The sequence below is a fragment of the Tiliqua scincoides genome, chromosome 7 (genome assembly GCF_035046505.1).
Source record: "Tiliqua scincoides isolate rTilSci1 chromosome 7, rTilSci1.hap2, whole genome shotgun sequence".
Lineage (NCBI taxonomy): Eukaryota > Metazoa > Chordata > Lepidosauria > Squamata > Scincidae > Tiliqua > Tiliqua scincoides.
Genome location: NC_089827.1, coordinates 51,364,014 through 51,391,992, shown reverse-complemented (window position 1 = coordinate 51,391,992; position 27,979 = coordinate 51,364,014). Strand labels below are relative to the sequence as shown.

Here is a 27,979-nt window from a genome sequence, read left to right as displayed (position 1 = left end):
ACACAAATATTTTGTTCCAGATATTGTTTTATTTTCATTCTTTTTACTTGATAGTAATGGTAGTGAGGGCAGGGAGAATTGGAAGAAGCTTCTGAGCTGGAATATTTTCTCTTGTCATTTACAGTTTGAATTCCTAGGCAAGAACTTCCTGCTTAATGACATCACTTCCAGCTTTGCTATCACAGTGATGGCACTTCCTGTTTGATGATGTCATTTCCAGCTATGACATCACTTCCAGGTTGATGACATCACTTCCAGTGGGTCCCAGATTGTCATTCTCAGAAGTGGGTCCTGGGCTAAAAAAGGTGAGAACCACTGTTCTATAAAATATATTAAAACTAAAGCCTGCTTTTCTAGAATGAACAAAGGGCAAAAAATGTGACTCTGTTGGTCAAGGATTATAAATGACACAAGAGATCATGGACCATATTTAATTATTGTTTAAATTATGAATATCTAGACCAGTGATTTTCAACCTTTTTCATCTCAGGGCACACTGCCAAGGTGTTATAATTGTCAGACAAACCATCAGCTTTTTGATAATTTATAAGACACACCATGTTGCTGAGGGGGGGGAGCGGCGAACATCCTCCAATAGCCCTATTAATAAATGACCTTACCCAAATTCCCACAGCACACCTGCAGACCATTTGCGACACACCAGTTTGCCATGACACACTGGTTGCAAATTGCTGATCTAGACTGTCAACCACATAGTATGGACATTGCTTTCCATGTCATAAAGAAAGATGGTTTTGCCCAGTAACCATTGATTTTGACAAGTTCTAGATAACACAAAATAATTTGTAGTGTGTTCTTACAGCAACACAGAGCCAAATAAGAACCTTAACATTTCACAATGATCAATTCCATACTGTAGAAGACATGTGGCATGCACGACCAAAGATTTTAGATTAGGCTTCTGATTAGCACAAAGGCTCTATTTAGTTCTAAAAAGGCAAGTGACCCTTCTCACAGCCCAATCCTAACCTCCTTCCCTGCCACTGGAACTAGCATTCTATTAGCAGGAGTGCTTTACGGCTGTTCCAGGTGGCCTGCCAGGACCATGTGGAGCCATGCACTGCCAGCCAGCTGGCAACAGCTCTCATACGGAGAGACTGGAACTCTCTCTCATGTGACCATGCACCATGATACGACCACCAATGAAGGCAAGTTGGTGAGGGACGCAGAGCAGAGTGATGATGGAGAGGGTTCAGTGGCAGCACAGGTCTGAGTAGACCCCTTTGCACCATGGAGGCTTGCCCCTGCCTCGCAGGATGCAGCACAAGCCTTTTTGGTGCGCCTGTATCGGCAGAAGGTGGTGGGTTAAGCATAGTATTGGGCTCTCTGTGATTTAAATCAAAATTAAAATCATATCAGCCTGCTAAGAAAGTATACTAAAGAGTTATATCAAGGAAGACATAACAAAGCTGAAAATATACACAGAAATAAAATCAAGATGTTGGTTGTTGGGCAGCAAAAGAAAGTCCTCTCCACCTCCTCCCTACTCCTGTACTAGCAATAATATTACATGGTCTCATCAGAAAAATCTTTCATCCATATTACAATACAATACACACTCATATTAAAGAGAGCTGGTAATTTGCACTCAAACTACATCATATTCAGATAAACCTGTGTGTTCATTTTAAAGTTTGATGTTCACATGGTTTCAGAGAAAAAAAAACATCACCAACCAAGTTTGAGAATATACAGGGTACTCTTGCTAAAGACACTTTTTCCCTTGGAGACTTAAATTCTATTTTCCTAATATTTTTTTCCACACTCTTACTCCGACTTATGCCGCAGTCAGCCCCAGCCCTGCACTGGATATGGAGCAGGCTAGCTGGTCTGCCTGTTCCAACATGGGTTAGGATCAGACTGTCGAATGCATATCCATGTTGTCTTCCCAAATGTAGACCCAAGTCAGCAGCTTTATTTTCTGGAGAGCTGCTGGCAACGAAATGAATTCTAAGCAATGAATCCAACTGAACACAGGCAAGAGCCAATTTTCAGGACTCCATAATGCCAATTACAGTAGCAGAAAAGGCATATTTCTCAGCCACTACTGTGTCCACAGACAGCACACTGTGTTCTTGTGCTCAACCCTGGCCCTTCTTGCTTGATAAGTTCTGCTGAGGAAAGGGAGGGAGACTAGCCGAGTAGGCAGGTAGGGTGATTAGCACAAGACAGTGAACAATTTGAAATTAAATCCAGAAGTTAGTTAGGAGAACTGACCAGTTATGGAGTGGCATCCTGTTTTGGATGGGGTGGCACTTGCTTGCAGGAACAGATTCACAGTACTTCTCAACTCACCTCTGCCAGCTGAGCATCGATCTGCAGGAAGGTCCAGGGTGCTATTGCCCAGCTTAGACTGGTGTACCAGCTGAATCCTTTTCTGGGACAATCAGATATGGCTATGGTTGTCCACAGGCTGGCTACACTGAGGTTGGATTATAGCAGTACGTTGCTGTTGTGCAACTTCTGCTTGTTCAGAATGTGGCTATGAGATAGCTGACCAGCCCAAAGCATAATTGCATTACTTCTGTGCTATGCTATCAGCACTGGTTGCCAGTAGTTTAAGTGCAACTCAAAGTGCTGGTGTTAACCTTTAAAGACCTAAGCAGTTTGAGACCAGGCTACCTGAAGGAACACCTCACCCTACGTGAAACTATCAAGCTCCAGGACAATCCAAAATGGCTCTTCCACCCATTTCACTGCTGACAGATACGCAGCTGGAGGGGATGCAAGAAGGGGCTTCTCTGTTGCTACATCTAATCTGTGGAATTCGCTCCCATATGTTATGTTGGCAACATCACTGCTGATATTTTAGCACCAAAGCAGGTAATAAGGTGGAAACTGCAGGTAGAATTGTTACAAACTGTCCTGAATTGGCTCAGTTAATTCTCAGAGTTTTTTCCAATGGGTTGGGGGAGGCAGGATCTCTCACAATTTAAGCTGATTGTATGAATGACTGAATGACATTAAGCTGAATGACAAGCGCCATTGCAACATAGAGATATTGCAAACATACGACTTTTGGCCACCTTTTAAATTGTGTTAATTAACCTAACATCCAAGCACAAGTGAACCAGACATGATAAACTGAAAGATGCTACACAGTACTACTTACAAGCAGCACCAACTGCTTACTAGGCACAGTACAGGCCACTCATCTGAGCTGGTCAGGTGTTACTCTTCACCCTCATCTCTGAGCAAGATAAGCTAGAAGCAGGCCTTTGGCTCAAGCACTTCATCTCTGCAATGCTATGTTGGATACACAACTTTATAGTTGGAGACATACCTTTATTTAAGCATAGTAGCTATGCATGAACACACTTTGGACCAAGGCTGCAGTGTGCAGGTGGGGATATTTAACCCTTTATCTCGGTGCTCATTTCCCACTAAACAGTGGGAACTCAATTGTAGCAAATGGCACTTTAAAAATTAAGTAGCCATTTTGGGACTGTGATTTTTGGTGGGAACTAAGCACAAAGGGTTAAATACTCCCTACATCTGTGTTGAGAAGCTGATCCAAAATGCAGCCATGAACTATGCTTGAGAAAAGATAAGCATCTAAATATACAGTTAAGTATTTAATGTCATGCACATTCAGGTCCTGCAAGTAATGTTGGAGGTGTATGTCTGACACCACAGGTAAAAGAAATCATAAGTTCAAATAGCTGCACGGCTTCTGGGATTACACACTTCTGTCTAATCTGCCAAGAAGTAAGTGGCAGGTATGAAGCATACGAACCAGAGGACCACCCCTAGTCTCACCATGGTGGGTTGACAAAATTACATCTGAACAGATAAATCAAGTAAGACAGCCATGAAAAGATGATGGCAGAAAGACAGCAGCAAAGCTTGAAAGTTATGCCCAGAGGATAGGGTGGGGGCAGCTAAACAAGAAATATGAGGTGCAGAAAAAGGTAGGTTATGCTGGTCCTGGAAAGACTTTATAGGTTTTGAGGCAAGAATAAGGCAACAAAATAGATTCTACTTACAACTCAGGTCACGAAATATAAAAGGCAGTGGGTCAACAATCGTAAAATGACTAAGGGATCAGCTAGAGGCAAATGTAATCAAGATCCAAATAGAAAACTCACCTTTGACAGGCATTGCTCCAGGTTATGCCTGAAAGTCAAGGCCAACTGATAAATGTCTAAGATAATGGCAAAGAAGGGGGAAGCAAATGAGCAGTTAGTTGTATCCCATATATTCGTATTGCATCTGGTCCCAAAGCTATTACTATCAGCAACAGTTAAAAGTACTATCCACTTAGACAGTTTCAGACCTTACTTGGAGCATCATATGCGTATAAGTCCAGAATAGGATGATCCAAGCACTGAGTGACACACATGACTAAACAATGGCAGCGATAGCAAGAACAACGGTGCCAAGGGCTGGCAACTTAACCATGCTTTCCCTGCAATCCTATCCATCCTCATGCCAGCCTTCTTAGATGAACTTTTCTAATACTTTTCCATCTTCCTTTTGCTTGCTTGACCAGCACATGATTTCTGCTTTCATGACACACGGATGCCGTCACAGGCAGAGAATGTCTACGTTTTTCTCCACAGCTTATATTAAAAATAGTATTCATTCCAGACCATCTAAATCAGAGGTGTCAAACATAAGGCCCAGGGGCCGGATAAGGCCCGTGGAAGCTTTTTATACGGCCCTCAGGCTTTCAGCTGCTGAGGTGTTACTGCTGAAAACACAGCCCACATGAAAATTGGGCTTGTTTATTTATATGACATATATTGAATGACATATTTTGTCCATGGTTTGATTTCACTTCTTTCTTTAAAGAAGAAAGAGGTTTCAATTAATCAGTTAACTCAGCATTTCTCAAACTGTTTCTGTTTGAGTGGGTGGGTTTCTGGTGGGTCCCACAGAGCCTCCAATGAAACATGATGGAAAGATCAGATAACTAATTGCCTCAAGTCCTATTCAAAAATCAGACAGCTGCTAATTGCCCTGCAAAGAGCTGAGCTCCTGCAGTTTGCAAATTTGTTTGCAAGGTAGATAAATGTTGCAGTGTCTTTTTTCTGATGTGTTTTTTCCAAGTCATCAATGACAGGTAGAGAGAGCAGGTGAAGGCTGGGTCACATAACTAAGCTCAAGCCTTGAGGCTGTTCATTAGGGCTGCCTCATTATGAGAAATGGATTGAGAGATTTTTGGAAATAAAGAAAGTATTACTTGTAAATATTCCTTTCTAGATCACCTTTTTAAAAGTCTCATAAAGCTGGGTGAGTCCTGATAGAGTGTCATTTTAAAAAGTGGGTCTTGGTGCTAAACACACTGAGTTAACTCCTGCCTCCAGATAAAAGGAGACTTTAGATCCAAGCAAGAGATCCAATAGAAACAGACAGGTGCTGAGCCAAACTCCAAAACACAGCTCTAAAATAAACAGATCTCTAATTCCACCAACCTGTGTAACTCTTCAGTTTTGTCTTCAGTAGGGCCCAGAGTTAACAAGCAGTGACGCAGAATGGCAGTCATGTAACGAAACTCATGGGAGTCATTCTACAGAAATACAAACCAAGAACATACGTCACTGTCAAAGCAGCCAGTGTGGGCATCAGAACTTTAAAATACGTAGAAATAAAAGAAAGGACTATCACATTATGAGTCCTTAACAATGCAAAACGTGTTTCAAATGCTCTTGTGGTTCATGAAGTTCAGTTTCAAGTCACTAACCCTTCATACCCAAGGGCTTATTTGAAGTATATTAAGTGTTCGAAATATGAAGAATATGTCAGAATTACTAGCTTTAATATTTGCTCCATCTATTACAATATGTTCCCTGGAGATTCTTACTTGTTGACACATTTTATTAAAAAGGTTAAAATCATTTTCTCCATTACAGATCTAATCTCACTAGATTTGTCATTTGCAATTATGCCTCCAAATTATCTACCACCACACCACAGTGCACTTATATCTAGATTTAAAGAAACTTTGCTTTACATCTACAATAATGTGCCATGAGGATTACCCCTGCTTACTGGGCAAAAAAGCACCTTCTAAATCAGGGGTGCTCACGCTTTTTTGGTTGGAGAGCTACTTTGAAACCCAGCAAGGCCCAGAGATCTACCCTCCAGGGGGGCAACTTGGGGGGTGATGAGAAGTGGGGTGACTCCATGTGTGGGACCACAGGGAGGGGTTGGGGAGCCCTCCAGGGGGGCAACTTGGAGGGGTGATGGGAAGTGGGGGGACACCAGGTGTGGGGCCAGGGGGAGGGGTTGGGGAGCCCTCCAGGAGAGCAACTTGGGGGGGTAATGGGTAGTGGGGGGACACCAGGTGTGGGACCAGGGGAGCAGCTGGGGAGCCCTCCAGGGGGCAACTTGGAGGGGTGATGGGAAGTGGGGGGACATCAGGTGTGGGGCCAGGGGAGCGGCTGGGGAGCCCTCCAGGGGGCAACTTGGGGGCAGCCCCATACCCTCTTCCCCGCCCACCCCCCCTCCGCCCCGAGGCGCCTGCTCAGCTCACCCTCTGGGAAGCAGGAAAAGTTCTCCAAGGGCACCGCAGGGCTGATCCCAGCCTCGGGAGGAAGGCGGCGACGCGAGGCAGCGCAGCCCAGCCGCGCCGCGCTTCCTCCCGGGTTCCCCTTACTTGACCCCAGGGAGGGGGTCTCGGCGGAGCTTTCCGAAGGGGCTCTTTCCCGCCCCTATCATTGATTGAAATCAATGAATGGGGCGGAAAAGAGCCCTGGTGCTTCCCGAAGGGGCTCTTTCCCGCCCCTATCATTGATTGAAATCAATGAATGGGGCAGGAAAGAGCCCTGGAGCTTCCCAATTGGCCTGCCATGTTGAAAGGGGCGGGAAAGAGCCCCGGAGCTTCCCGATTGGCCCGCCATCGCATCCGGGACACTTGGCAGCGCCAGGCCAATCGGGAAGCTCCGGGGCTCTTTCCCGCCCCTTTCAACATGGCAGACGGGAGGCTCGGCGCGCGATCAACTGGATTTTGCTTGGCGACTGACTGGTCGATCGTGATCGACGTCTTGAGCACGCCTGTTCTAAATGGTGACCTCCTATGTTTAACAGAGGGAGAGCAACTGTCCCTCTTCACCTCAACTGGGCATCTTTTGCTGTGGTTATTTCTGATGTCTCTTCTGCTTTTTTTTTTTTGGTTAAAGGACTGTAAGCTCTTTGGGGCAGGAAACCATTTATTGGTTTATTCTGTTCTGTAAACCACCTTTGTGAATTATTTTTGGTTGAAAAGGAGTATCTTAATAATCTGCATCCAAATACCAGATTAAGAGTCAAACTATGTTGCATTTAAAGCACTGTTAGTCCCATTCAGCTGAGTTTTGCTTTGGTGAATAGTGGTTGCACCACCACTGCAACAGCCTGAGAAGATGAGAGAGCCTGAACCCTACCTCCACCATAGTCCTTTTCTGTGGGGAGGAAGCTTTATCCAGCTGGTATTTACCCAATGAAAAAGCTTCCATTGATGCAAGTGAGAGGTTTGTTCTGGGGTAAACAGCAACCAAATTTGGCCCCCTACAAACTGGGGCTATAATCCCCTACTCCTATTATGATCCCATTCCTGCTGTTTACAACAACAAAAAACTAAGCCTGTTTTAGACCAATTGGACTAAAAGTGTCAGTAGCCCTTTCTGGGCTGTGCACTCCTGGAACTTAAATTCTGGCACTGAAAGGCCCATTTGCTGTGAAACAAAAGCCAGGCCACCATTGTGTGCTTCTGGGCCACTGCTGCAAGCAACCGCGGTGCAGTGTGCATAGTGGTTGCTCACGAAGCATCTGCCAGTAACAGTGTATTGGCAGGGGAGGAAGGTTGTGGGCACGAAGGGGGAGTTTTAGGATGGAGGGGGCAAGGGGTAGATCCCTGCAACTGGTACCAGGATTCTAACCCCTCTTTCTCAGGATACCATGCCTCTTCTCGGACATATGCCAGCAACGTGGCTGGTGTAGATTCAAGGAGATCATAGGCGATAGAGCAATCTACTTGAAAAAAATATTCTTACCTCCTGCTGGCTGTCCGATCATGCGCCCCACCAAAGATGCAGAGCATGCTCTGTCAGCGTGGCTGCACTGATGTTAATGGTGAGGGAAAGGACTGGGGCATCAGTGTTTCAGGTGCCCTTGACCCTAACATAGACATAACAGGTAGAGTAATATGCTTCTTCCACAGCACTTAGGATCTCTTGCTACCAGTTTCTGTGCAACTCAGATGTTACTGCCCTATATTTGAGCTTGACCTTAAGAGCTAGAAAGCTCAGTTCCAGCTCTCAAAACATTTCCTTTAATTCAACCTGAGCAGCATAGGTCACCCTCCTTTTGAATCTCATGCAACCTGGTGCCTAGAGAACTACTCTCAGTGCAGCATTTCAGCATGGGTCATCCTGATTTATGCTGCAATGGGGACGTACAAGAGTAATCTCAAAAGTGAACTTCTGGCAGAGAAAAACACCTAGACAGTTTTCCAGCTCAAGTCTTACCTCACTGTGTACATTCCAACTGTCAAGAGTTACATTAAAGAGAGCTTTCAGTGCTTCAATGGCACAATCTGTCTCTTGCAGCGACAAAGGTGCCATTTCCTGGTCATCAGCAGTAATATATTTATCTGTCCATCTTATGCTAAATGCACTTTCCAAGGCCTGAGTCAACAGTGGCAATCCCTGGAGATCATAACGCAATTGTGATCTAATATCTGTATGCAAAAGGGAGAGGAGGAAGAGGAGACGTAAATCAAAGCACTTAATGTCTTCAACAAATTGTTGATCCTTGCACTTTTTCAGAAGATTGCAAAGCATGGCTGCCAAGTTCAGGTCTAGACTTAGTTTCTGTGCCGTTGGACTGTTAAAAACAATGTTACAAAGGCATTTTAGAGCTTCCACTATGACAGGGAAATCTGTCACATCCTCCAGAGGGACCTCCATGGTGTCCAGTTTTGCCAGCTTCATCAAGATCTGCATGTTTTCTTTTGTCGTTACCGGAACTAAGACTTTCTTGTCTCTTGAGAGAATCCGAAGAGCTTCCAGGCAAGCAATTCTACAGGATGTTTTTAGATCTTTGTCCAGCAGATGCAATATTCCTTCACATAGTTGCTGAGCATACGGGGGGGGGGAGAGAGAAGGAGAGGTTTACTACTGTGATCTGGAATGTGCAGCACACATACATCTATAGCCGCCGATCTTACCACAAATCAATAATCTTCAAAATACAATAAATTCAATATAAAATATCATGTGCTCTACTTGGTTCATTACTGGGTTTTCAAAATAGGAAAACCCCCAGACAGATTATGTCTCATTCCTTCCATCCACTTATTCACTGAATCGGAAGCAAAAAGCAGTACATCAGCTTTCCCCTCACATATTAGCTATCGGTTTCCTAAATACTCCAAACAATCTACAGAAACTTGAACAGTTGTGTTGCAAGAAGAATCAAAATTATTTTTCTGAACATGCAGATGCAATCAGATGGTCTTATGCAAACCATCCACCCCCACTGTGCACATAACGTTAAGCATTTATGGGCAGTGGTTCTCAAACTGTAGGTCACAAACCAATTTCAGGTAGGTCCCCATTCATTTCAATATTTTATTTTTAATGTATTAGACTTGATGTTCCCATGGTATGCGACTGCATTTGGGGAAACATTACAGAACTATATTTCTAAAAGGCTACTCTATATATGCTTTTAATAATGATAGCCAGAGGGGCTTACTCCTGGGTATGTGTGGGTAGGATTGTAGCCTAGGACTGTTAAAAATTTTCTTACTCGATGATGTTACTTCCTGTCATGGCATCACTTCTGGTGGGGCCTGACAGATTCCAATTCTAAAAAGTGGGTCCCAGTGCTAAAAGTGTGAGAACCACTGACTTATGGGATACAACTACTCATGTCTCCTTTAACTTCCACAGCTATACAGCTCTTATGAACAGATCACCATGATATTAACAGACAACGAATCCCTGAAGTTGTTGTACCGGGACTGTTGCCACTTTAGACTAGCTGCTAAGAAACGGAAGCACTTTGTGCCCTCCATGCAATAAAGATCCGCTCAACAGGAAAAAAATATTCTCCAAAATACAATCAGCTACATAGGCTGAACTTTGCATTTGTCAGCTGCACTTGCTTCAGATGACGATAATTAATGTTAGACTCATAATTGCTTAACAACTCATCCAGAGGAGTTGTACACTGTACTCATCCAGAGTACATTGTACTCTATAAGTTAGTAAACATCATGCAAGCTTGAGATCATATTCCTCATCAACTCACTTGTAATACCAAAGGAACAATGAAGACCCAATGGCATGATGACAGCCAAAAGCAAGCTACCACATATTGTTTGCCAAATCTTTTGTCTAGCCCAGCAATTTTCAACGAGTGTACCACAAGAGTTTGGCAGAGGGTCCTATATTAGTACAGCCATTGAGGGATGCAAGCCCCCTGCCAGCAGTATGGTGTGCCTTGTCAACTGGCAAGAAAATTATGGCATGCCTTAGCACCTTCTCAGTGTGCCATTAGCTGAAAAAGGTTGAAAACCGCTGGTCTAGCCACTCTGGAATTGCAAAGAACTAGATGTACCTGGAAGCAACTTATTCCCATCCACTGTATTACTATGGAGCCACTCCACACTGCAATATTTGTCTTTAAAACAGGCGCAAGCATAGAGTAAAAAAGCAAACACAGCCTGAAACATCCAAGTTACCAAACCAGGGAGTTTCATATACACCACTGCATAGGATTACTGGCAGTCCCCAGCCCTTTGGTCTCACTGGAGATCAAGGACATGATGTCTCTAGCCTGGACTTAAGATTTTGTAGTTCATTATGCCTTTTGACCTAGGCCTTCTCAATTTTAAATTCTCAACTGATTTTAATTAAGCTCTCTACAGGGGCTCATGAGGTAGGCATGCTTTTAATTTATTGAATTCAATCTAGTTCTGCAGCGTTTCATTGGCAAAATGAATATAAGAGGACAATGAGAACTTCAGGAATAAAGTAGTTCATAAATAAGCTGCTTTCCTCAGTCTCTAGTTTTTCCTATAATTCAATCAAACTCTTGCATGGACCAACACTATTGCTGACACAGGGTAGACGACAAGTTACCATCAAAAGGGGACTAGCTGAACTCTCAGTTTAAATGGCAATTGTTATTTGGCTGCTTGCAACTGAGAATAAATTGGTAAGGGCAAGGCAAATAATCTTGAATTGCTACACATACAGTCTAGCAAGCACAGCTGCTGCGCCATGCCAGCTGTAACCTGTTTTAAATTGTACTTGAATTTAACAAAGAGGGTTGAACTAAGAATAATCACAGAAGCCAACTTCAGAAATGTTTGTATCCTGTGCTCCCAGGTCCCTCCCAGTGGTGAAGGGGGCAAGACTAAACTGAAGAGAGGAGAAGGATGTCAAGTTGCAGGCAAGTGGAGATGAGAGGTAGAGGGCAAGTCATAAGGGATCCAGCCCTTCACCATGAGCTAATTCTACTATGAGGACAGAGTAGAATATTAGAGGGTTGAAATACGCCAGAAGCAGTTGGTTTGTATGTGGGTTTCTCTCCCCCACCCACCCCCCCTCTCTCTCACACACACACACACACAAGAGAGAGAGAAAGTTACAAAACTTGAGCTGTCCTTATTAAAGTTTCAGGTGAACTATCTTAGCAAGTTGGTTTATGCCTTGCATCTGTATCACTCTAGGCTGCCTGAATTTTCAGAAAGTCAGAACTTAGTTCCTGTTTTCATTGTTTACTCTCCCAGTTGCTTTCACTTTCTTATCTTAAGCCACAAACAATCAGGCCTAGAAGAAATCTGGTCAAGTGTTGATTTTTCTGAAGCATGAGCTCCAGTGAAGCCACTGATCACACAGACACTGATGACTCAGGCTATCCAAATGGGAAAAAAATTGAACTCCATAAAACAGGGAAAGGTCCAATTTATGAATTATACACTAGCCGTGCTGAGAAGGTTCCTACATCAATTCCAGCACTTTTGCCAAACAGTGACCAAATTTTGTAGGTGACTAGTATACACAGGTCTGCCTGTAATTTCCACTCACATTACTGCACTATCCTGCTGCCTTGGCATTTGTCACATCACCACTGTAACCCAACACTGATGCCCGAGAAGAAGCCAAAGTCATCAAGCCAAATGGACCATAATATAAAATCTTTGGCAGCCATGGAGTAGATACAAAGGACCATTTACCAAATGAACACTTACCAGAATGTGCATAACACAGTATGGTAAGTTGGGTGCCTATGTTATTCTACAAGTCAGGTGAAGGGAAAAAAAACACACTGTTGTGATGCACTTTGATGATCCAGGTATGATGCCAACAGAAACTTATCAAAAAATAAACTAGCACAGGCAGAACCATCATGACTACTGAGATTTAAGTATGATAGCTCAACAGATCATTTTTTCTGATCAGTTCACATCCACAGCAGGTGTGTGTACTGGGGCAATTGACACAAAAAGTACGTATGAAGGAGGGTCAATAAACTGAAGTTCATTTTCGACAGGATGGAAGTACAATGCTTGTCTTTTTAGGGAGATGGTGTTATCAGTGACAAAAACAGTGGGCAAGTTCAAATGATCATTTCTGAACTATGGTATTGCAGATGAACCTGGGAGAGTCACAGGTGTAGGCACACCCCATTGCCTCCCTTCTTCACATACAAGAGAGAAAAGGAAGTTGCCAATTTCTTTTTTAAAAGAAGCACAACTGTGTGTCATCCAAACTCAGGGAACTATGGTTAGCTTCAGATATGGTTTGGTCAAAGGTTTTTCAAACTCTCAAACTTTAAGTTTTATCACTTTCCACACCAAACACCTCAATTCTCACAACCAAGCAGATGACAAATCCAAATAAAATAATCTGTTAGAACCTGAAACATTTACTGAAGTAAAGCAACACAAATAAGTTACATGTTCTATGCATAAAAAATATTTTTTGCACTGCACCATTAAGCAATAAGAGAACATGCACACACTCCAAAATCATTTTTAATATGCTTACCTTTCTTTTATCTTCATCTGATGGTTCAAACTTGAAAGTGGCCCTATTCTGAAGAAACAAACAAAATGTTTAAGTGCGATCCATTCTTGCATACAAGCTTAAGCATAAGGGTTTTAAGGTAAAATAGGTTTTATTTCAAACTTTATATCAGTACCTAATCCAATAGACAGTTACTCAGGAGTCAGTCCCACCAAACACAACAGGACTTACTTCAGAGTAAACACGTACTGTCCTGTGTAGTCAGCCACTTAGATGTCAAGTCTCTGCACTTTAGTTTTAAGCAATTTGTCTTTCATTTCTCTTTCCTACCCCCAAACCTATAGTTTAAATGGGGACTACCTAATTTGTTCAAGGTCTTCACAAATTCAGTTGTTTCATTATAAACCATCATTCTACTGCTTTCATGACTATTCTTTGCTACTTATAATTGTTATCCAAGCATTCCCTCAGAAATATTGTTCAGAAATACTCAATTTTGCAGCAAAGGAATACTTGACTAGAATATGGTGATGCCTAGCTGAGGTGGTCTTTAAGGGTTAGAGAAGTTCATGAACAGATATCATGGCTAGCAACCAAAGACAGACCTAGTGGAGACTCCATGCTGGGAAGCAGCACCCTCCGGAGTATGAGATGAGATAGTGAGAACAAACAATAGTCATCCCCAGCATGCCCAACCTGTGGGCTTCTAAAATTGTCTGGCTAGCCACGACTAGAGACAGCATGCTGACTTAAATCTGCTTCAGAAACTGCTGTATTAAACAACTGAGGAAGACTCAGGTTCTTGAATTCTCCTGATGAACAATTTCCATTATACTTGTTGTAGCTGGACCCACTATCATATTCAAAAAATCATTCTAAAGACCTAGTGGACAACAGAAGGTGAATACCAGTCAAACTGAATAATCATAAAAAGGTAAATAGCGCATATCAATTGATTATGGTCTTCAACATTTGTGTGGGATGCTGTACTGGCATTCTCATTCTCCATTACAGGGAGGGGTTGCTCATTTAAGTGAAGAGTATACAATGAAGTCATGCCTTAGAGCAGTGTTTCTCAAACTGCGGGTCGGGACCTACTAGGTGGCTCACAAGCCAATTTCAAGTGGGTCCCCATTCATTTCAGTATTTTGTTTTTAATGTATTAGACTTGATGCTCCCATGGTATGTGACTGCATTTGGGAAAATGTTACAGACCTGTACTTTTAACAAGCTACTATGTATATTCTTTTAACAATGATAGTCAATGGGGCTTACAACTGGGTAAGCGAGGGTAGGATTGTAGCCGAGGATTGTTAAAAATTTTCCTGCTTGATGATGTTCACTTGCAGTCATGACATCACTTCTGGCGGGTCCTGACAGATTCTCATTCTAAAAAGTGGGTCCTGGTGCTAAATATGTGAGAACCACTGCCTTAGAGACATTAAACAGCCACACAGACTTGCAACCAGGTGTACACTTAGTAGAAAGCCACATTCTAACAAACATAATGTGTGAAAAGTTACGCATTACATTGGGCAACATAATCTTGGTGACCTTAATCTTAGATTAACTAGTAGGATATCTAGAAAATGCACTTAAAGCACATTTAGCTCTGTGTTAGATTGCAGTTCTATTAATACAGAGCAAAGATTCCCATACAGAGACTGTATGTTACCGTCTATTAGTTCTTTGACTCAAATACATAAAGCTTTTAGAGAAGACATATCAGCACTATTCTCATGGTCCACTCTAACTTCCTGAAGTAAATGGATATTCCTACTAAAATATTTAGTAATGGAAGTTATTGCATCAATAGTGTTCAGATATAATGCATGAGGAACCTGACAATTTAATCTCCATATAAATATGTGGAACTACTCTATACAAGTACCATATGGCCCAGTACAAGCTACAGCCTGAATCCTGACCCTAGCCAGACAATGCTCTGATTACACCGAACACAAACATTTATTTCAACCAGAGCCGAAACAGCTTGTTCTAAACCAGACATTTTAATTGCTTTCTAGTGTATTGTGAAGGTAATGTAGATCAGTGGAGCAGTGTTGCTATAGCTGGCACACCAGTAACTAGGCAACCACTCTATGAGCCAGCTGAAGCTTCAAAGGTAACCTTGTATAAAGCATTCTACCCAAACTAGATGTCAGGAGAGCGTACACTTAATGGCCCAAATCATAAAAAAGGGCAACAAACAGCGATCAATCGGAGCAAATGACATGTTTTGTTTCCAGTTTTTCACACTAGGAGGAAATAGTGAAAACATCTCTCTTTTCCAGCATCTGCGTCATTGTGGGAACATTTGAAACATCATTTATGACTTTTTAAAGAGAAACTTGAATTTACAGTTCTTGCTCCAGATTCTTTCTATTCCACGTTCATACCCCTTAATCCTCATTTGGAAACTGGGAAAATACAACTGTTTTTGTTTAAGATAATTGCTTCCATCATATTGATTTTGGGTTTGTTTCATCTACAAAATGAACCCCAGGACAGTTTAATTGTATTTGACAATCATACTACACACTGTACACCATCACCTGTCCTGTAAACACACATGTGTGTGCAATCATCTCTTGGGGAGTGCATTTACACTTCACAGACACAATGCAGTATGTCTACTCAGAAAAAAGTCATACTGATACCACTTATATACTTACTCTCCAGGTGGATGTGTACAGAATCCAGTAAAGTCTAGATTTGGGGTGGGCAACCTTTCAACTTGAGGGATCCTGGACCTTTAGCAATTGTACAGAAGAGGGAATTTCAGCAAGTACAGCTTGGCATCTCACAAATGACAAGCTGTACCTGCTGAAATTCTCTCTCCTACACAATTGTTAAAGGTCCAGAATCCCTAAAGTTGAAAGTTTGCCTACCCCTGATCTAGAAAATCAGAGCTACACCCTCCTCTTTTACATATAGCATTTTGGGCCAACAATTTACGCCACTTGCATTTGAAAGGACAATCAGGAGCCCCTTTCAATTATAGGGGTGTGCTACTTAACAACCATTCACTTAAGGACAAACCCATATACGAGGGTAGTCAAACTACAATAAAGATGCTCTTAATGAGGCAATCATGCCTCCCATAGCCTGCAGCAGAGTGTCTGTTTACACAACAGAGAGGCTCTTAATGCAAAGAAGAGGCAGTTTATCTCTAGTAGACTGTGCAGCAGCTAGTGTCTGGCAGGGAGTGTCTGTTTACACAACAAAGGCAACTGATTGGATTGAATGTTCACTTAATGACCTAATCACATAACAACAGGGATATCCCCATCCTTAAGTGGCACACACACATACTTTTCTAGTATAAAGAAATGGTATACCTCAGCTGGAGAAACAAGATGGAGTTGAGAAATGAAAGACAGTAAGCGATAAACTAACGCAACGTAGCCGGGGTACCAAGTTGCCTCAGTGGTCGTTCCCATTTATTCCTGGGGTAATGTACCCCAGAAACATTTTTGCTCATACAAAGGAAGTGATAGTGACTATTTATTTATATTTGGGGATGTCATGTAACAAGCAGTTAGTTACAAATCTTCTAAAAAGGCAAAGTGTTAGACCTTATGAGTTTTTATGTCAAAAAAGCACTCCTAAATTAGAAGTTATCCCCCCTTGTGCAAATGTGACAATTAATGCTAGCCAAATTGTGATTCACAAAAGGCCACACCTACTGTCATACATTTTCTACAACTTATCTTACATATAAGGAATACCCATAAGGAAAAAATAACAGAAAGCAGCACCTTTGACAAAACTGGTGTGGTTGTAGAACCAGAGCAGTGAGATTGAGCTACCTGGACTCCCCCAATTCAAACATAGCTTCTGCCATGAGCTCACAATGTGACTTAAAGAAGCCACTCCCTATCAGTGGAGCTCTATCTGCAGTATGGGGATGTAGTACATTACCCCTTATCCAGACATCTGAAAACAGACATTTTGGTCCAAGACTTGTTTTTTGTCGTGTGAACACTAGAAGGTCTTCTGCCCAGTCTCACGTACAGAACAGGTACAGACTGTAAGTTCTATTCTCTGCTCTGTGGTGTGTACCTGTACAGGCACTGTTGGAAAAAGTCAATGAGGCTAGCAAGCACTTGTGTGGGTAACAGTGAAAAGAGCAAGGGGGAGCATTTCTCATTTTTATGCAATTATTCCAAAATCCAGACACCTTCTCATCCCAAGCAGTCCAGGCAAGGGACACTCAACCTGGATTTACCTACTTCACAGGAGTGATGCAAGGACTGCATCAAGAGAATACACAGAAAGCACTGTGAATGCTCCAAAGCAATATACAGGTTGAGCCTCATTATTCCAGTAGGTTCCAGCACTCATGTAGATGGCACAAAGGGAACTATAGCAAATCCATTTAAAAAACAAAGTTGCTTTGTTCCAGTGATTGAAAAACAGCCTTGCTGACCTTTGTGATGTAAGATAAGAGTCAAATTCCATGAACCTTTATTGGCATAGGTAAGATAAGAGTCATTAAGAAGACAATCCATCAATCAGTCATCTGATTCATTTAGCCCCTCCCTTCACCAATGCAAAGTGCTCACCTTTCTTTCACTGCTCAGGGGGAAGGGAGGGGTCACCTGGAGAGAGAAGCATTGATGGATTGTCAGCCAGCTGCCCCCCCTGTCTCATTAAGGAGGCTATTGTTAAAGAACTGTTCAGTTTTTTAAACTGATTTTAAAGGGGTGCCTTTTCCCCTTCTCCAGGGATCAGCACATTCCTTCTCATTTGCAGGGACCATTCATGATGAATTAAATATGAATAGGCTGGGCCTGTACTTCTTATAAAGTAATACAAGACTTTGCATACTGCAAAACTATGTTTTAACATTAAAAAATAAACAATACTGCAGGTGGAGAAAGTAGAATGATACAGATTAAAGAACCACTGACAGCTATAAGCGGGGATCTTGGAACAAAGGCAGCACAACCTCCTGCAAGGCTTTCAGCCCAATCCTATGCAAGTCTACTCAAAACTAAGTCCTACTGTAGTCAATGAGACTTACTCCCAGGATAGTGTGGATAGAACTGCAGCCTTACAGCCCAATTCTATGCACGCCTACTCAGAAGCAAGCCCATTACAGTCAATGCGGCTTACTCCCAGGTAAGCGTTCATAAGATTGCAGCCTTCCAACCCAATCTCATGCCTGCCTACTCAGAAGTAAGCCTCATTACAGCCAAAGGGGCTTACTCCCAGGTAAACGTGGCTAAGGTTGTAGCCTCAGAACCCAATCCCATGCATGTCTACTCAGAAGTAAGCCCATGAGAGCCAACGGGGCTTACTCCCAGGTACGTGTGCCTAGGGCAGCGGGGAGGTGAGGCGCAGGCTGCCCGAGAGGCAGGGGCGAGCCTGTATGCCAGGAGGCTGGAGCCCGGCGGGAGCGCCTGACTCGGGGCCCTGCGGAGCCCGAGAGCGCCCCCCTTCGCCCGGTGGGAGGGGCGGGGGCTCACGAGGGCTGGGGGGCGGGGTGAGGCGCGCGCCGCCGTCCGTTACCTGCTCGTTGAAGCGGCTGAGGAGGCGCTCAGCCCCGTCGCGCTCGCGGACCGCCGCCAGCGCCGCTTCCAACGCCATCCCTGAGCTCGGGGAGCGGCTCCGCCTCGGCCGCCGCCCCGGTGTGTGGACGCCACCAGCTCCAACGAGAAGAGGCGAAGGCAGCCACCGCCCAGCAACGGCTCTCCACCCGACCCCTCCCCCACCTTTCCACTTCGAATGACGCCACAGCTACACGCCCCGCCCCGCCCCCTCCTCGCACAGCGAAAGGCCGGTCCTGATTGGCTGCCACGGAGCGAAGCGGCCTGCTATTGGCTGGAGTCCTGTTGACCTCAGAGGGTTGCGGAAGGAAAGGGCGAGGCTGTTGGGAAAGACTACACTTCCCAGCAGGCGTTGCAATACGAGTGTGGCTGTGGCTGTAGCTCTCTAGCTAAGACACATTGTGGCACTTGGCAGCCCAGGTGCCCAGTGAAGCCATCTCAGGGGGAGTTGCTGGGGGACTGAGCTGGATTAGGACTGATCAACAAGTTTGAGGCTGCAGTCCCAGCCGCACTCACCTGGGTGTAAGCCCCATTGACTAGCGTGGGACTTACTTCTGAGTAGACATGCATGGGATTGGGCTCTGAGGCTGCCACTCTCTCCACACTTACCTGGGAGTAAGCCCCACTGATTAGAGTGGGACTTACTTCTGAGTAGAAGTAAGTCTACTTACTTCTACTTACATAGAAGTACTACTTACATACTTACATAGGATGGGGTTCTAAGGCTGCAATGCAACCCATACTTACCTGGGAGTAAGCCCTGTTGATTATAACAGGACTTAACTCTGTGAAGGCATGCATAGCATTGAGCTGTAAGGCTGAAATCCTATCCACACTTTCTTGAGAGTAAGTCTCATTGACTACAGTGGGACTTATTTCTGAGTAGACATGTATAGTTGTCCACTTTTCCAGTTCCAGTGCAACTGTGCCAATGGGGTGTGTGCTGCATCCTGTGGTGGTGGGGCAGTTGCAGAGGCCTTCTCACGGTATTGGAACATGTGCTCCCTTACCTCAGGGTAAGGGTAAGCACTGCAGCTGCACCAGTGCTGGAAAGTTGGATAGGAATGGACCCTAAGTCTATTCCAACTTCTGTTCACTAGGCCAGCATTTTTCAGCCATGGTACCTGTACCACCAGTGGTGTCTGGTGGTACACGTGGGACCCCCAGGGCCTAAAAAAAACCCCTCCCCTCCACCCTGAGCCTCTGTTGTTTGTCATGTTGCATCTGCATAAAATCAGCATGCCAAAGAGAGCTTACTGGAAAAGTAAGGGAAGTCCTTGCATCCCATCTGGCTAGTTTACTAGGTGTATGACCCCTTCAGGTGCAAGATGCTTGTGCAATGTTCTTGCACCTTTCTCCACTTCCAACACACTTGCCCTCTCCCTCTGGGCACAGAGGAAAAGGCAGGCAAATGGTTGGCAAGGGTGAAGGCCCTCATTTGGGCAGGAGCCCATTGGGGGCATCTTGCCCAGTTGTGTTCCTTCCTGCAAAAAGTCCCTTTGTAGCTGTGGTAGTTTAACCTGGTGCTTTCCCCTGGTGATCTCAGTCACCAGGCTGCAATCCTATGCATGCTTTCCTAGGAGTCAGCAGCATTGAACTCAAATGGGGTTTACTCCTGAGTAGACAAGCCTAGGATTGAGCTGATGAGACTCATGTCCTCCAGTTAGCATAGCTGCTAAATGAAACTCAACTGCAGCTCAGTGGTAGAGCCCCTCCTTTGCATGCAAAGGGTCCAAGTTTCAGTCCCTGGCCTCTCCAGGAAGGGCAGAAAGAAATTCATATCTGGAATCCTACAGAGCCACTGCCAGTCACTGCTGTGCTAGATGGACCGGTGGTCTGACTTAGTATAAGGCATCTTTTTATGTTCCTATAGCCCTTTGAAGGATATTGATGCATATCATATACAGTAGTGTCACCCACTCAAAATCTTAGGGATAGGGCAAGGTATGAAACTAATCATAAGAACATAAGAACAGCCCCACTGGATCAGGCCATAGGCCCATCTAGTCCAGCTTCCTGTATCTCACAGCGGCCCACCAAATGCCCCAGGGAGCACACCAGATAACAAGAGACCTCATCCTGGTGCCCTCCCTTGCATCTGGCATTCTGACATAACCCATTTCTAAAATCAGGAGGTTGCGCATACACATCATGGCTTGTACCCCATAATGGATTTTTCCTCCAGAAACTTGTCCAATCCCCTTTAAAAGGCATCTAGGCTAGACACCAGCACCACATCCTGTGACAAGGAGTTCCACAGACCGACCACACGCTGAGTAAAGAAATATTTTCTTTTGTCTGTCCTAACCCGCCCAACACTCAATTTTAGTGGATGTCCCCTGGTTCTGGTATTATGTGAGAGTGTAAAGAGCATCTCCCTATCCACTCTGTCCATCCCCTGCATAATTTTGTATGTCTCAATCATGTCCCCCCTCAGGCGTCTCTTTTCTAGGCTGAAGAGGCCAAAACGCCATAGCCTTTCCTCATAAGGAAGGTGCCCCAGCCCCGTAATCATCTTAGTCGCTCTCTTTTGCACCTTTTCCATTTCCACTATGTCTTTTTTGAGATGCGGTGACCAGAACGGGACACAATACTCCAGGTGTGGCCTTACCATAGATTTGTACAACGGCATGATAATACTAGCCATTTTGTTCTCAATACCCTTCCTAATGATCCCAAGCATAGAATTGGCCTTCTTCACTGCCGCCGCACATTGGGTCGACACTTTCATCGACCTGTCCACCACCACCCCAAGATCTCTCTCCTGATCTGTCAAAGCATCTTGTGTTGGTTCTCACTTTTAAAATTACCTTCCCTCTTTTGCTTTGCAAAGTAGCCGCTTATTCCTTCACTGTTCTCACATCCTAGCATTTGTATGGCATTGTGCAATGTAGAATGAATGATTTTGCAGTGGCAGAGTTACAATCAAGATCACCTCTGCATAGTTGGAGCTTTGCATGGCTGCAGTAATGCATGGAATGGGCTTCTCAGGACAAGCTGGTGCTGATGCTTTTCTTACCATGGGATTCATTTGACTTGCATGAAATTTAGACCTGAGATCATATTTGTGCATCTTCTGACTTGTCAAATGGGTGTCCTTCCCTTGAAAGACTTATACAGATAGAAACTGGATGGGAGGGCTTGAGAACAACAAGCCTGAAACAACAAGCCATTGCCCTCTGGATGGTGAGGGAGGGAAAGGGGAGATAAAAGGAGACTTAGAGAAGACAGAGAAATTAAATGAGTTCTTTGCATCTGTCTTCAAGGCAGAAGACCTCGGGCAGATTCCGTTGCCCAAACGGCCCCTCCTGACCAAGGAGTTATGTAAGTCAGATAGAGATTAAAAAAAAGATGTTTCAGACCTCATTGATAAATTAAAGATCAATAAGTCACTGGGCCCTGATGGCATCCACCCAAGAGTTATTAAGGAATTGAAGAGTGAAGTTGCTGATCTCTTGACTAAAATATGCAACTTGTCCCTCAGAACAGCCACGGTGCCAGAGGATTGGAGGATAGCAAATATACCAATCTTTAAAAAAGGGAAAGGGGGGGACCTGGGAAACTATAGGCCGGTCAGCCTAACATCTATACTGGGTAAGATGGTGGAATGCCTCATCAAAGATAGAATCTCAGAACACATAGACGAACAGGCCTTACTGATGGAGAATCAGCATGGCTTCTGTAAGGGCAAGTCTTGCCTCACGAACCTTATAGAATTCTTTGAAAAGGTCAACAGGCATGTGGATGTGGGAGAACCCGTACACATTATATATCTGGACTTTCAGAAGGCGTTCAACATGGTCCCTCACCAAAGGCTACTAAAATAACTCCACAGTCAGGGAATTAGAGGGCAGGTCCTCCCATGGACTGAGAACTGGTTGAAGACCAGGAAACAGAATGGGTGTCAATGGGCAGTTTTCACAATGGAGAGAGGTGAAAAGCGGTGTGCCCCAAGGATCTGTCCTGGGACCTGTGCTTTTCAACCTCTTCATAAATGACCTGGAGACAGGGGTGAGCAGTGAAGTGGCTAAGTTTGCAGATGACACCAAACTTTTCTGAGTGGTGAAGACCAGAAGTGATTGTGAGGAGCTCCAGAAGGATCTTTCCAAACTGGCAGAATAGGCAGCAAAATGGCAGATGCTCTTCAGTGTCAGTAAGTGTAAAGTCATGCACATTGAGGCAAAAAATCAAAACTTCACATATAGGCTGATGGGTTCTGAGCTGTCTGTGACAGATCAAGAGAGAGATCTTGTGGACAGGTGGTGGACAGGTCAATGAAAGTGTTGACCCAGTGTGCGGCGGCAGTAAAGAAGGCCAATTCTATGCTTGGGATCATTAGAAAAGGTATTGAGAACAAAATGGCTAATATTATAATGCCGTTGTACAAATCTATGGTAAGGCCACACCTGGAGTATTGTGTCCCGTTCTGGTCACCGCATCTCAAAAAAGAGATGAGGAAAGGCTACGGCGTTTGGGCCTCTTCAGCCTAGAAAAGAGGTGCCTGAGGGGGGACATGATTGAGACATACAAAATTATGCAGGGGATGGACAGAGTGGATAGAGAGATGCTCTTTACACTCTCACATAGCACCAGAACCAGGGGACATCCACTAAAATTGAGTGTTGGGAGAGTTAGAACAGACAAAAGAAAATATTTCTTTACTCAGTGTGTGGTTGGTCTGTGGAACTCCTTGCGACAGGATGTGGTGATGGCATCTGGCCTGGATGCCTTTAAAAGGGGATTGGACAAGTTTCTAGAGGAAATATCCATTATGGGGTACAAGCCATGATGTGTATGTGCAACCTCCTGATTTTAGAAATGGGCTATGTCAGAATGCCAGATGCAAGGGAGGGCACCAGGATGAGGTCTCTTGTTATCTGGTGTGCTCCCTGGGGCATTTGGTGGGCCGCTGTGAGATACAGGAAGCTGGACTAGATGGGCCTATGGCCTGATCCAGTGGGGCTGTTCTTACGTTCTTAAGCTTTTATGCATATTTCTGTGACTTGGAATGAGACCTTTTGAAGAATCTCCTGACCTCCTAGTTGTCTGCTGCTCTTCCTTACAAAGCTGCTGTTTGCTCAAGAGGCCTCTGGATAAGAAGTTTCGTGCTTAAAGCATTGAAGCCTTTGACTACTAGGCCATCTATCCCAACTGAAGTATCCACCTGTACTCACTTTTGATGAGTAAGTAATCTTAATTTAATTAAGATCCCATGAGCAGCCAGCTACTTTGAAGGCAGCAGCAGAGGGAGACACAGCAAGACTTCTTTTCACCCATCCGTGTATTTTAACCTTTTTGTGTTACCTGCCTTGGCTAATGTATTTTGATGGGAACTAAGGGGGATGATGGAATGTTTTAAAGTTGATAGCTGGAAGAGGTCATCTCCTCCAAGCTCTGGTAGCTGAGCTGAGTAGGAGGCAAAAAAGAAACTGCAGTTTTGTGTTTGGGACAGAGTTAAAGAGACAGACACCTTGTGAGTTGACTTGACAGTGCCATGCCTCATTTTTGGGATCTGATATGGAGCAACAGATCTGGTCTTCTTATGCTCTGCCTGTGTGTTCGTAAATAAAGCAAATATTAGAGACACCCGAAGTCTCCACTGCTCTCTTACCCAAGGGAGAGCAAACCTGTGTAGTGGTATCTTTACTACTATGGAGAAGTATGGAACTCACAACAGTTTACTTTGTTAGTGAATTTGACTGATTCAAGCAAGAGTAGCCTGTATAGAAATGTTCACTATTCCCCAAACAGCCATGATGCACATGTTCTCCACCGACTCTACTTGTCTCTCTTTGCTCATACTCTATTTACATTTAAAAAATCCTAAAAGCTGCACATGATGTCAAGAGCTGCCTTCTTACAGTCTCTGCTGTAGTGTATTGCATCTGTCTGAAATATAGGAGCAATACCTTATTGTCTGCCTTGTGCATTCTGGATGTTGTAGTGGAGCACATAACATTTGCTTTCCAGATTGCCACAGGCGTGAGGTTTTGAAGCTCTCACTTCAAAGGAGGTCCAGCTCTGATGGGAGTCCACAAATAGGCTTATTCAGCAGTGAGTGCCTCTGTTTATCCAGGAGGCGCTCAGTTTGCTTAGCAAGTCTGAAGAGCTTTTTCATTTCTCTCTGTCTGTTTGACTGCATGACTGAACACACCTTGAGGTCACAATACTGGCAAGAACCACAGAAGCAGGTGCTGAAGCATTTATCCCAAACAATTAAGCACTTCATTTACAACCCTGGATTGAAATATACATAAAACTTAAGCAGGAAAAAAAAAGTTTCTGATGGTGCTATAAAGCCATTTCCAGACTTGCTCCATAGCAGAGTTAAACCAAAGTAGGATGGCTTGATCTTTCTTTAAGCTGCTTAAGGGGCTGCTGAGCAGGCTGGGAGGCATTAATCACTGCTGCATTTTCGTTCACACCTTAGGTAGCAAGAAAAATTTAAGGATTGGTGTTTGAAAGAAAGAAAGGAGCAGAATAAATTGCATCTCCCCTACCCCACCCCAAGGATCTGACAATCCTTTTCACTTGAGTACATACCATGAGCTTTTCTCATATTAGCTAGCCATAGCTCAGCCTCCTGAAGCAGTCCCTGGCTCGGAATTTCATGGCTTTGGGGGTCAAGCACAGCATAATTGCTGGATTGGGGAAGGTCAGAGGCCATTTTTGTCAAAGGCTGGTGACCCTGGAAGCAAGAGGTACGCTGGCAAAAAATTGGATTCATTCGAGTGAATGAATCTCACTGCTCTGCCCCCATTGAGTTTATTTATCCTCCGCCAAAGTAATGGAAATCTATCAGAAATGCAGTGTTTTGCATAAATCTCACTCTCTTCATACACATATTGAATCATACTATAACATATTTGTTGACATAGAGCAGTAGAGGACTACTGTAGAGGACTAGTAGAGGACTACTGAGAAAAGTTTCTCAGCAGGTGGAACATAGGGTTAAGCAAGGCATTTGACAAACCCTAAGGCTACAGTTGTGAACTGTCTTGGGTAACAGCAATTTGCAGGGCTGACTTCCCAGTGAGAACATGCACTGACAGCTACACACCGAAGCATAATTTGATACAGACTTACCTAGAAGCAAGTTCAGCTGAAATCAAAGGAACATCAACACCTGGAGTCCCTTGTCTATGGTAGTTCTAGAAGAAGCAAGCATTAAGCCATTTCTGCCCAACATTGCATATATGCAACAGGGATCAAATGTGTACATCTCTGAGCTGAGCAGAAATGGGCTACAGCCTTATTGAGTATGGCCCTCAGAGTGGTAAGAATTACCTGCTTCAGAGGAGTCCACTTTCTGAATGTGTACCGGGCAGTCCGATCCTAAACTGTGCTGGTGCAGCGGGGCTGAGTGGCCCACGCTGTATTCAATGCCAGTTAGGGGGAGGTCTAGGCTTGAGGTCTATTTGGGGTAAGGGGAATTGTTCCCTCTATCCCATATAATGCTTCAGCCTGCCCAGTGGGACTACTCAGATGTGCCAGCTAAATTGCTGGTGCAAACCCATGTAGGGCTTCCAGGCCTGTGATGGGGGTTGGGATATGGCAGAGGCCTGCTCTGCCACCCCCATCCCCCTCCTGGACTGAACCACCCCCTTCCCACCCACCCTACCCCAAAACACCTCCTCCACACCAATAATTCTGCTCTCCCACCACCCACCACCCTTCTACTGCTCTGGGGCCACTCACCCCCACCAGTGGCCAAAGATTGGGATGCAGTACCATGGGCCCATGCAGGCCTTTCCACTGGTGCTGCTTGCATTATAGTTGCAAACATGCTTTATGGCACATTTGCGACAGTCTAGGCTGGTGCAGTGGCTGCTACACTGATGGAAGGGAAGTATACAATTGCACTGTGAGTCACTACTCTGGGCAGGCCTCCTCTGTGAACAGGTAATTCTGATGCAAAGACATGGCAGAATTATCTGCCGCAACAGAGATTAATTGGAAGGCCAGGCCAGGAGACCAAATCCATGAAACATGGATTTGTCTAAGTGTGAATTGTCTAAGTTTGAATATGCAAGCACAATGCTCGGTCCACCTCCTCCCAAGGGGAGAGGTCTATTTTATAGGGATTCAAGAAGGACTTTGGGAAAGGAGGCAGGGGAAATAAGACGTAAGAGGGCAAATTCTGTCCGCTTGAGGGAGGGTATTTTGAAATTTGAGTTTTACAAGAGAAAGGGGCCCCTTTGGGGTACAAATGGTTCACCTTTCCTGAAAGTTCCATCACACCAATACTTGACCTGGCTCCAGATGGATGCCCTCCTTCTCTGCTTCCAGTTCCAACCTCTTGTGCCCGCCACCAGGGTCTGGGTTGGTACAGATCTTTCTTCTTTCTCTAACTTCACTCCATCCTCCGTGTTGCCTTGCCATCATTCCTTCCTCAGCTGACCCCTCGCTTCACCCCTACTTTGTAGGGTGGTTGTCCTTGCTTATGGCCCCATACAGTGCTGGATGTCTCTTAGCTTCTCCTCCAGGCCTCCACACCTTCTCCCCCCCCCCCATTCTCTCCCTTCTCGCTGCTGCCTCTCCTTCCTGGTTCTCTCTTTCCCCTCCCAACTTCCTCTCTTTTAAACTCTCCATCCAGCTGGAAGCACCTTTGGCTACTGAGCTGCCAGCACTGCAACTTCCATGGTTGTGCAGTGATGACATAATTGTCAAGCACAGGTTTGTTGAGTTGTGGCCCTGACTGAATCCCACAGTGGCAGTCAGATGGGACAGCAACAGAATTTTGGGGGCTCACAGGAGTCTGTGTTTTTAAATTGATGTTTTGTTTTCTCCTGACACACAATTTTAGAACAGTACTAAATTTTTAAAACTCACACACATTAGCTCACAACTTTTCAGAAAAAGTTACATTCCTTGATTTCATTTTTTATTTATTTAAGTGTGAAAATCCTTCATATATCTTGGATAACTGTACAAATAACACATTTCCATTTTAAGCATAAACACGGTTATCACCACCGTTGAGTGCTATCAAATATTTTATTTACAGAACAATTATTAAAATGCCTGATGTCATATATCCATGTAATTATTTCTTACCCATAGGGTAATAAGTCCACCATAATTTCTTGGTGCTTTTTTTTTTTATAATACAGGAACAAAACAACCCCTATGTTAATTGTTTTCTACAAAAAAATCCACAAAGAACTATGAATCAGACCAAAAATACCAATGAAAAAAAGTCTTCCCAAAATACAATAGTTTTTTTTTTTTTCCCCTCACACATACATCACACAAGATAGGTCCAAAGGCACAACTTTGAATTTTGTATGTGTGTGTAGAACCTGGTGTGTAGAATTAACCTGGCAAACCTGGCAGTTTTCATGCCAAGCCATAGGTATCAAAAGGTGTGTGTGTTTTTACGAGCGCACGCATCTTAACATTCACATTAAAATGCACAACAACAGTTAACATGTCGCT

At 44.2% G+C, this 27,979-nt stretch overlaps 1 protein-coding gene across 1 annotated transcript in view; it reads right to left on the bottom strand.

Annotated features, from left to right (window-relative positions):
* RIC8B (RIC8 guanine nucleotide exchange factor B) overlaps positions 1 to 18,701 on the bottom strand; it is a 40,603-nt gene extending 21,902 nt beyond the window's left edge. The window contains exons 1-4 of the mRNA XM_066634215.1: positions 18,504 to 18,701; positions 13,008 to 13,055; positions 8,472 to 9,080; positions 5,439 to 5,533 (exon numbers count right to left, since the gene is read on the bottom strand). Of these exons, the coding sequence (XP_066490312.1) occupies positions 5,439 to 5,533; positions 8,472 to 9,080; positions 13,008 to 13,055; positions 18,504 to 18,581 (830 nt within the window). The 5' untranslated portion in view covers positions 18,582 to 18,701. The remainder of the gene's footprint in view (positions 1 to 5,438; positions 5,534 to 8,471; positions 9,081 to 13,007; positions 13,056 to 18,503) is intronic.
* Between the last annotated feature and the right edge of the window lie 9,278 nt (positions 18,702 to 27,979).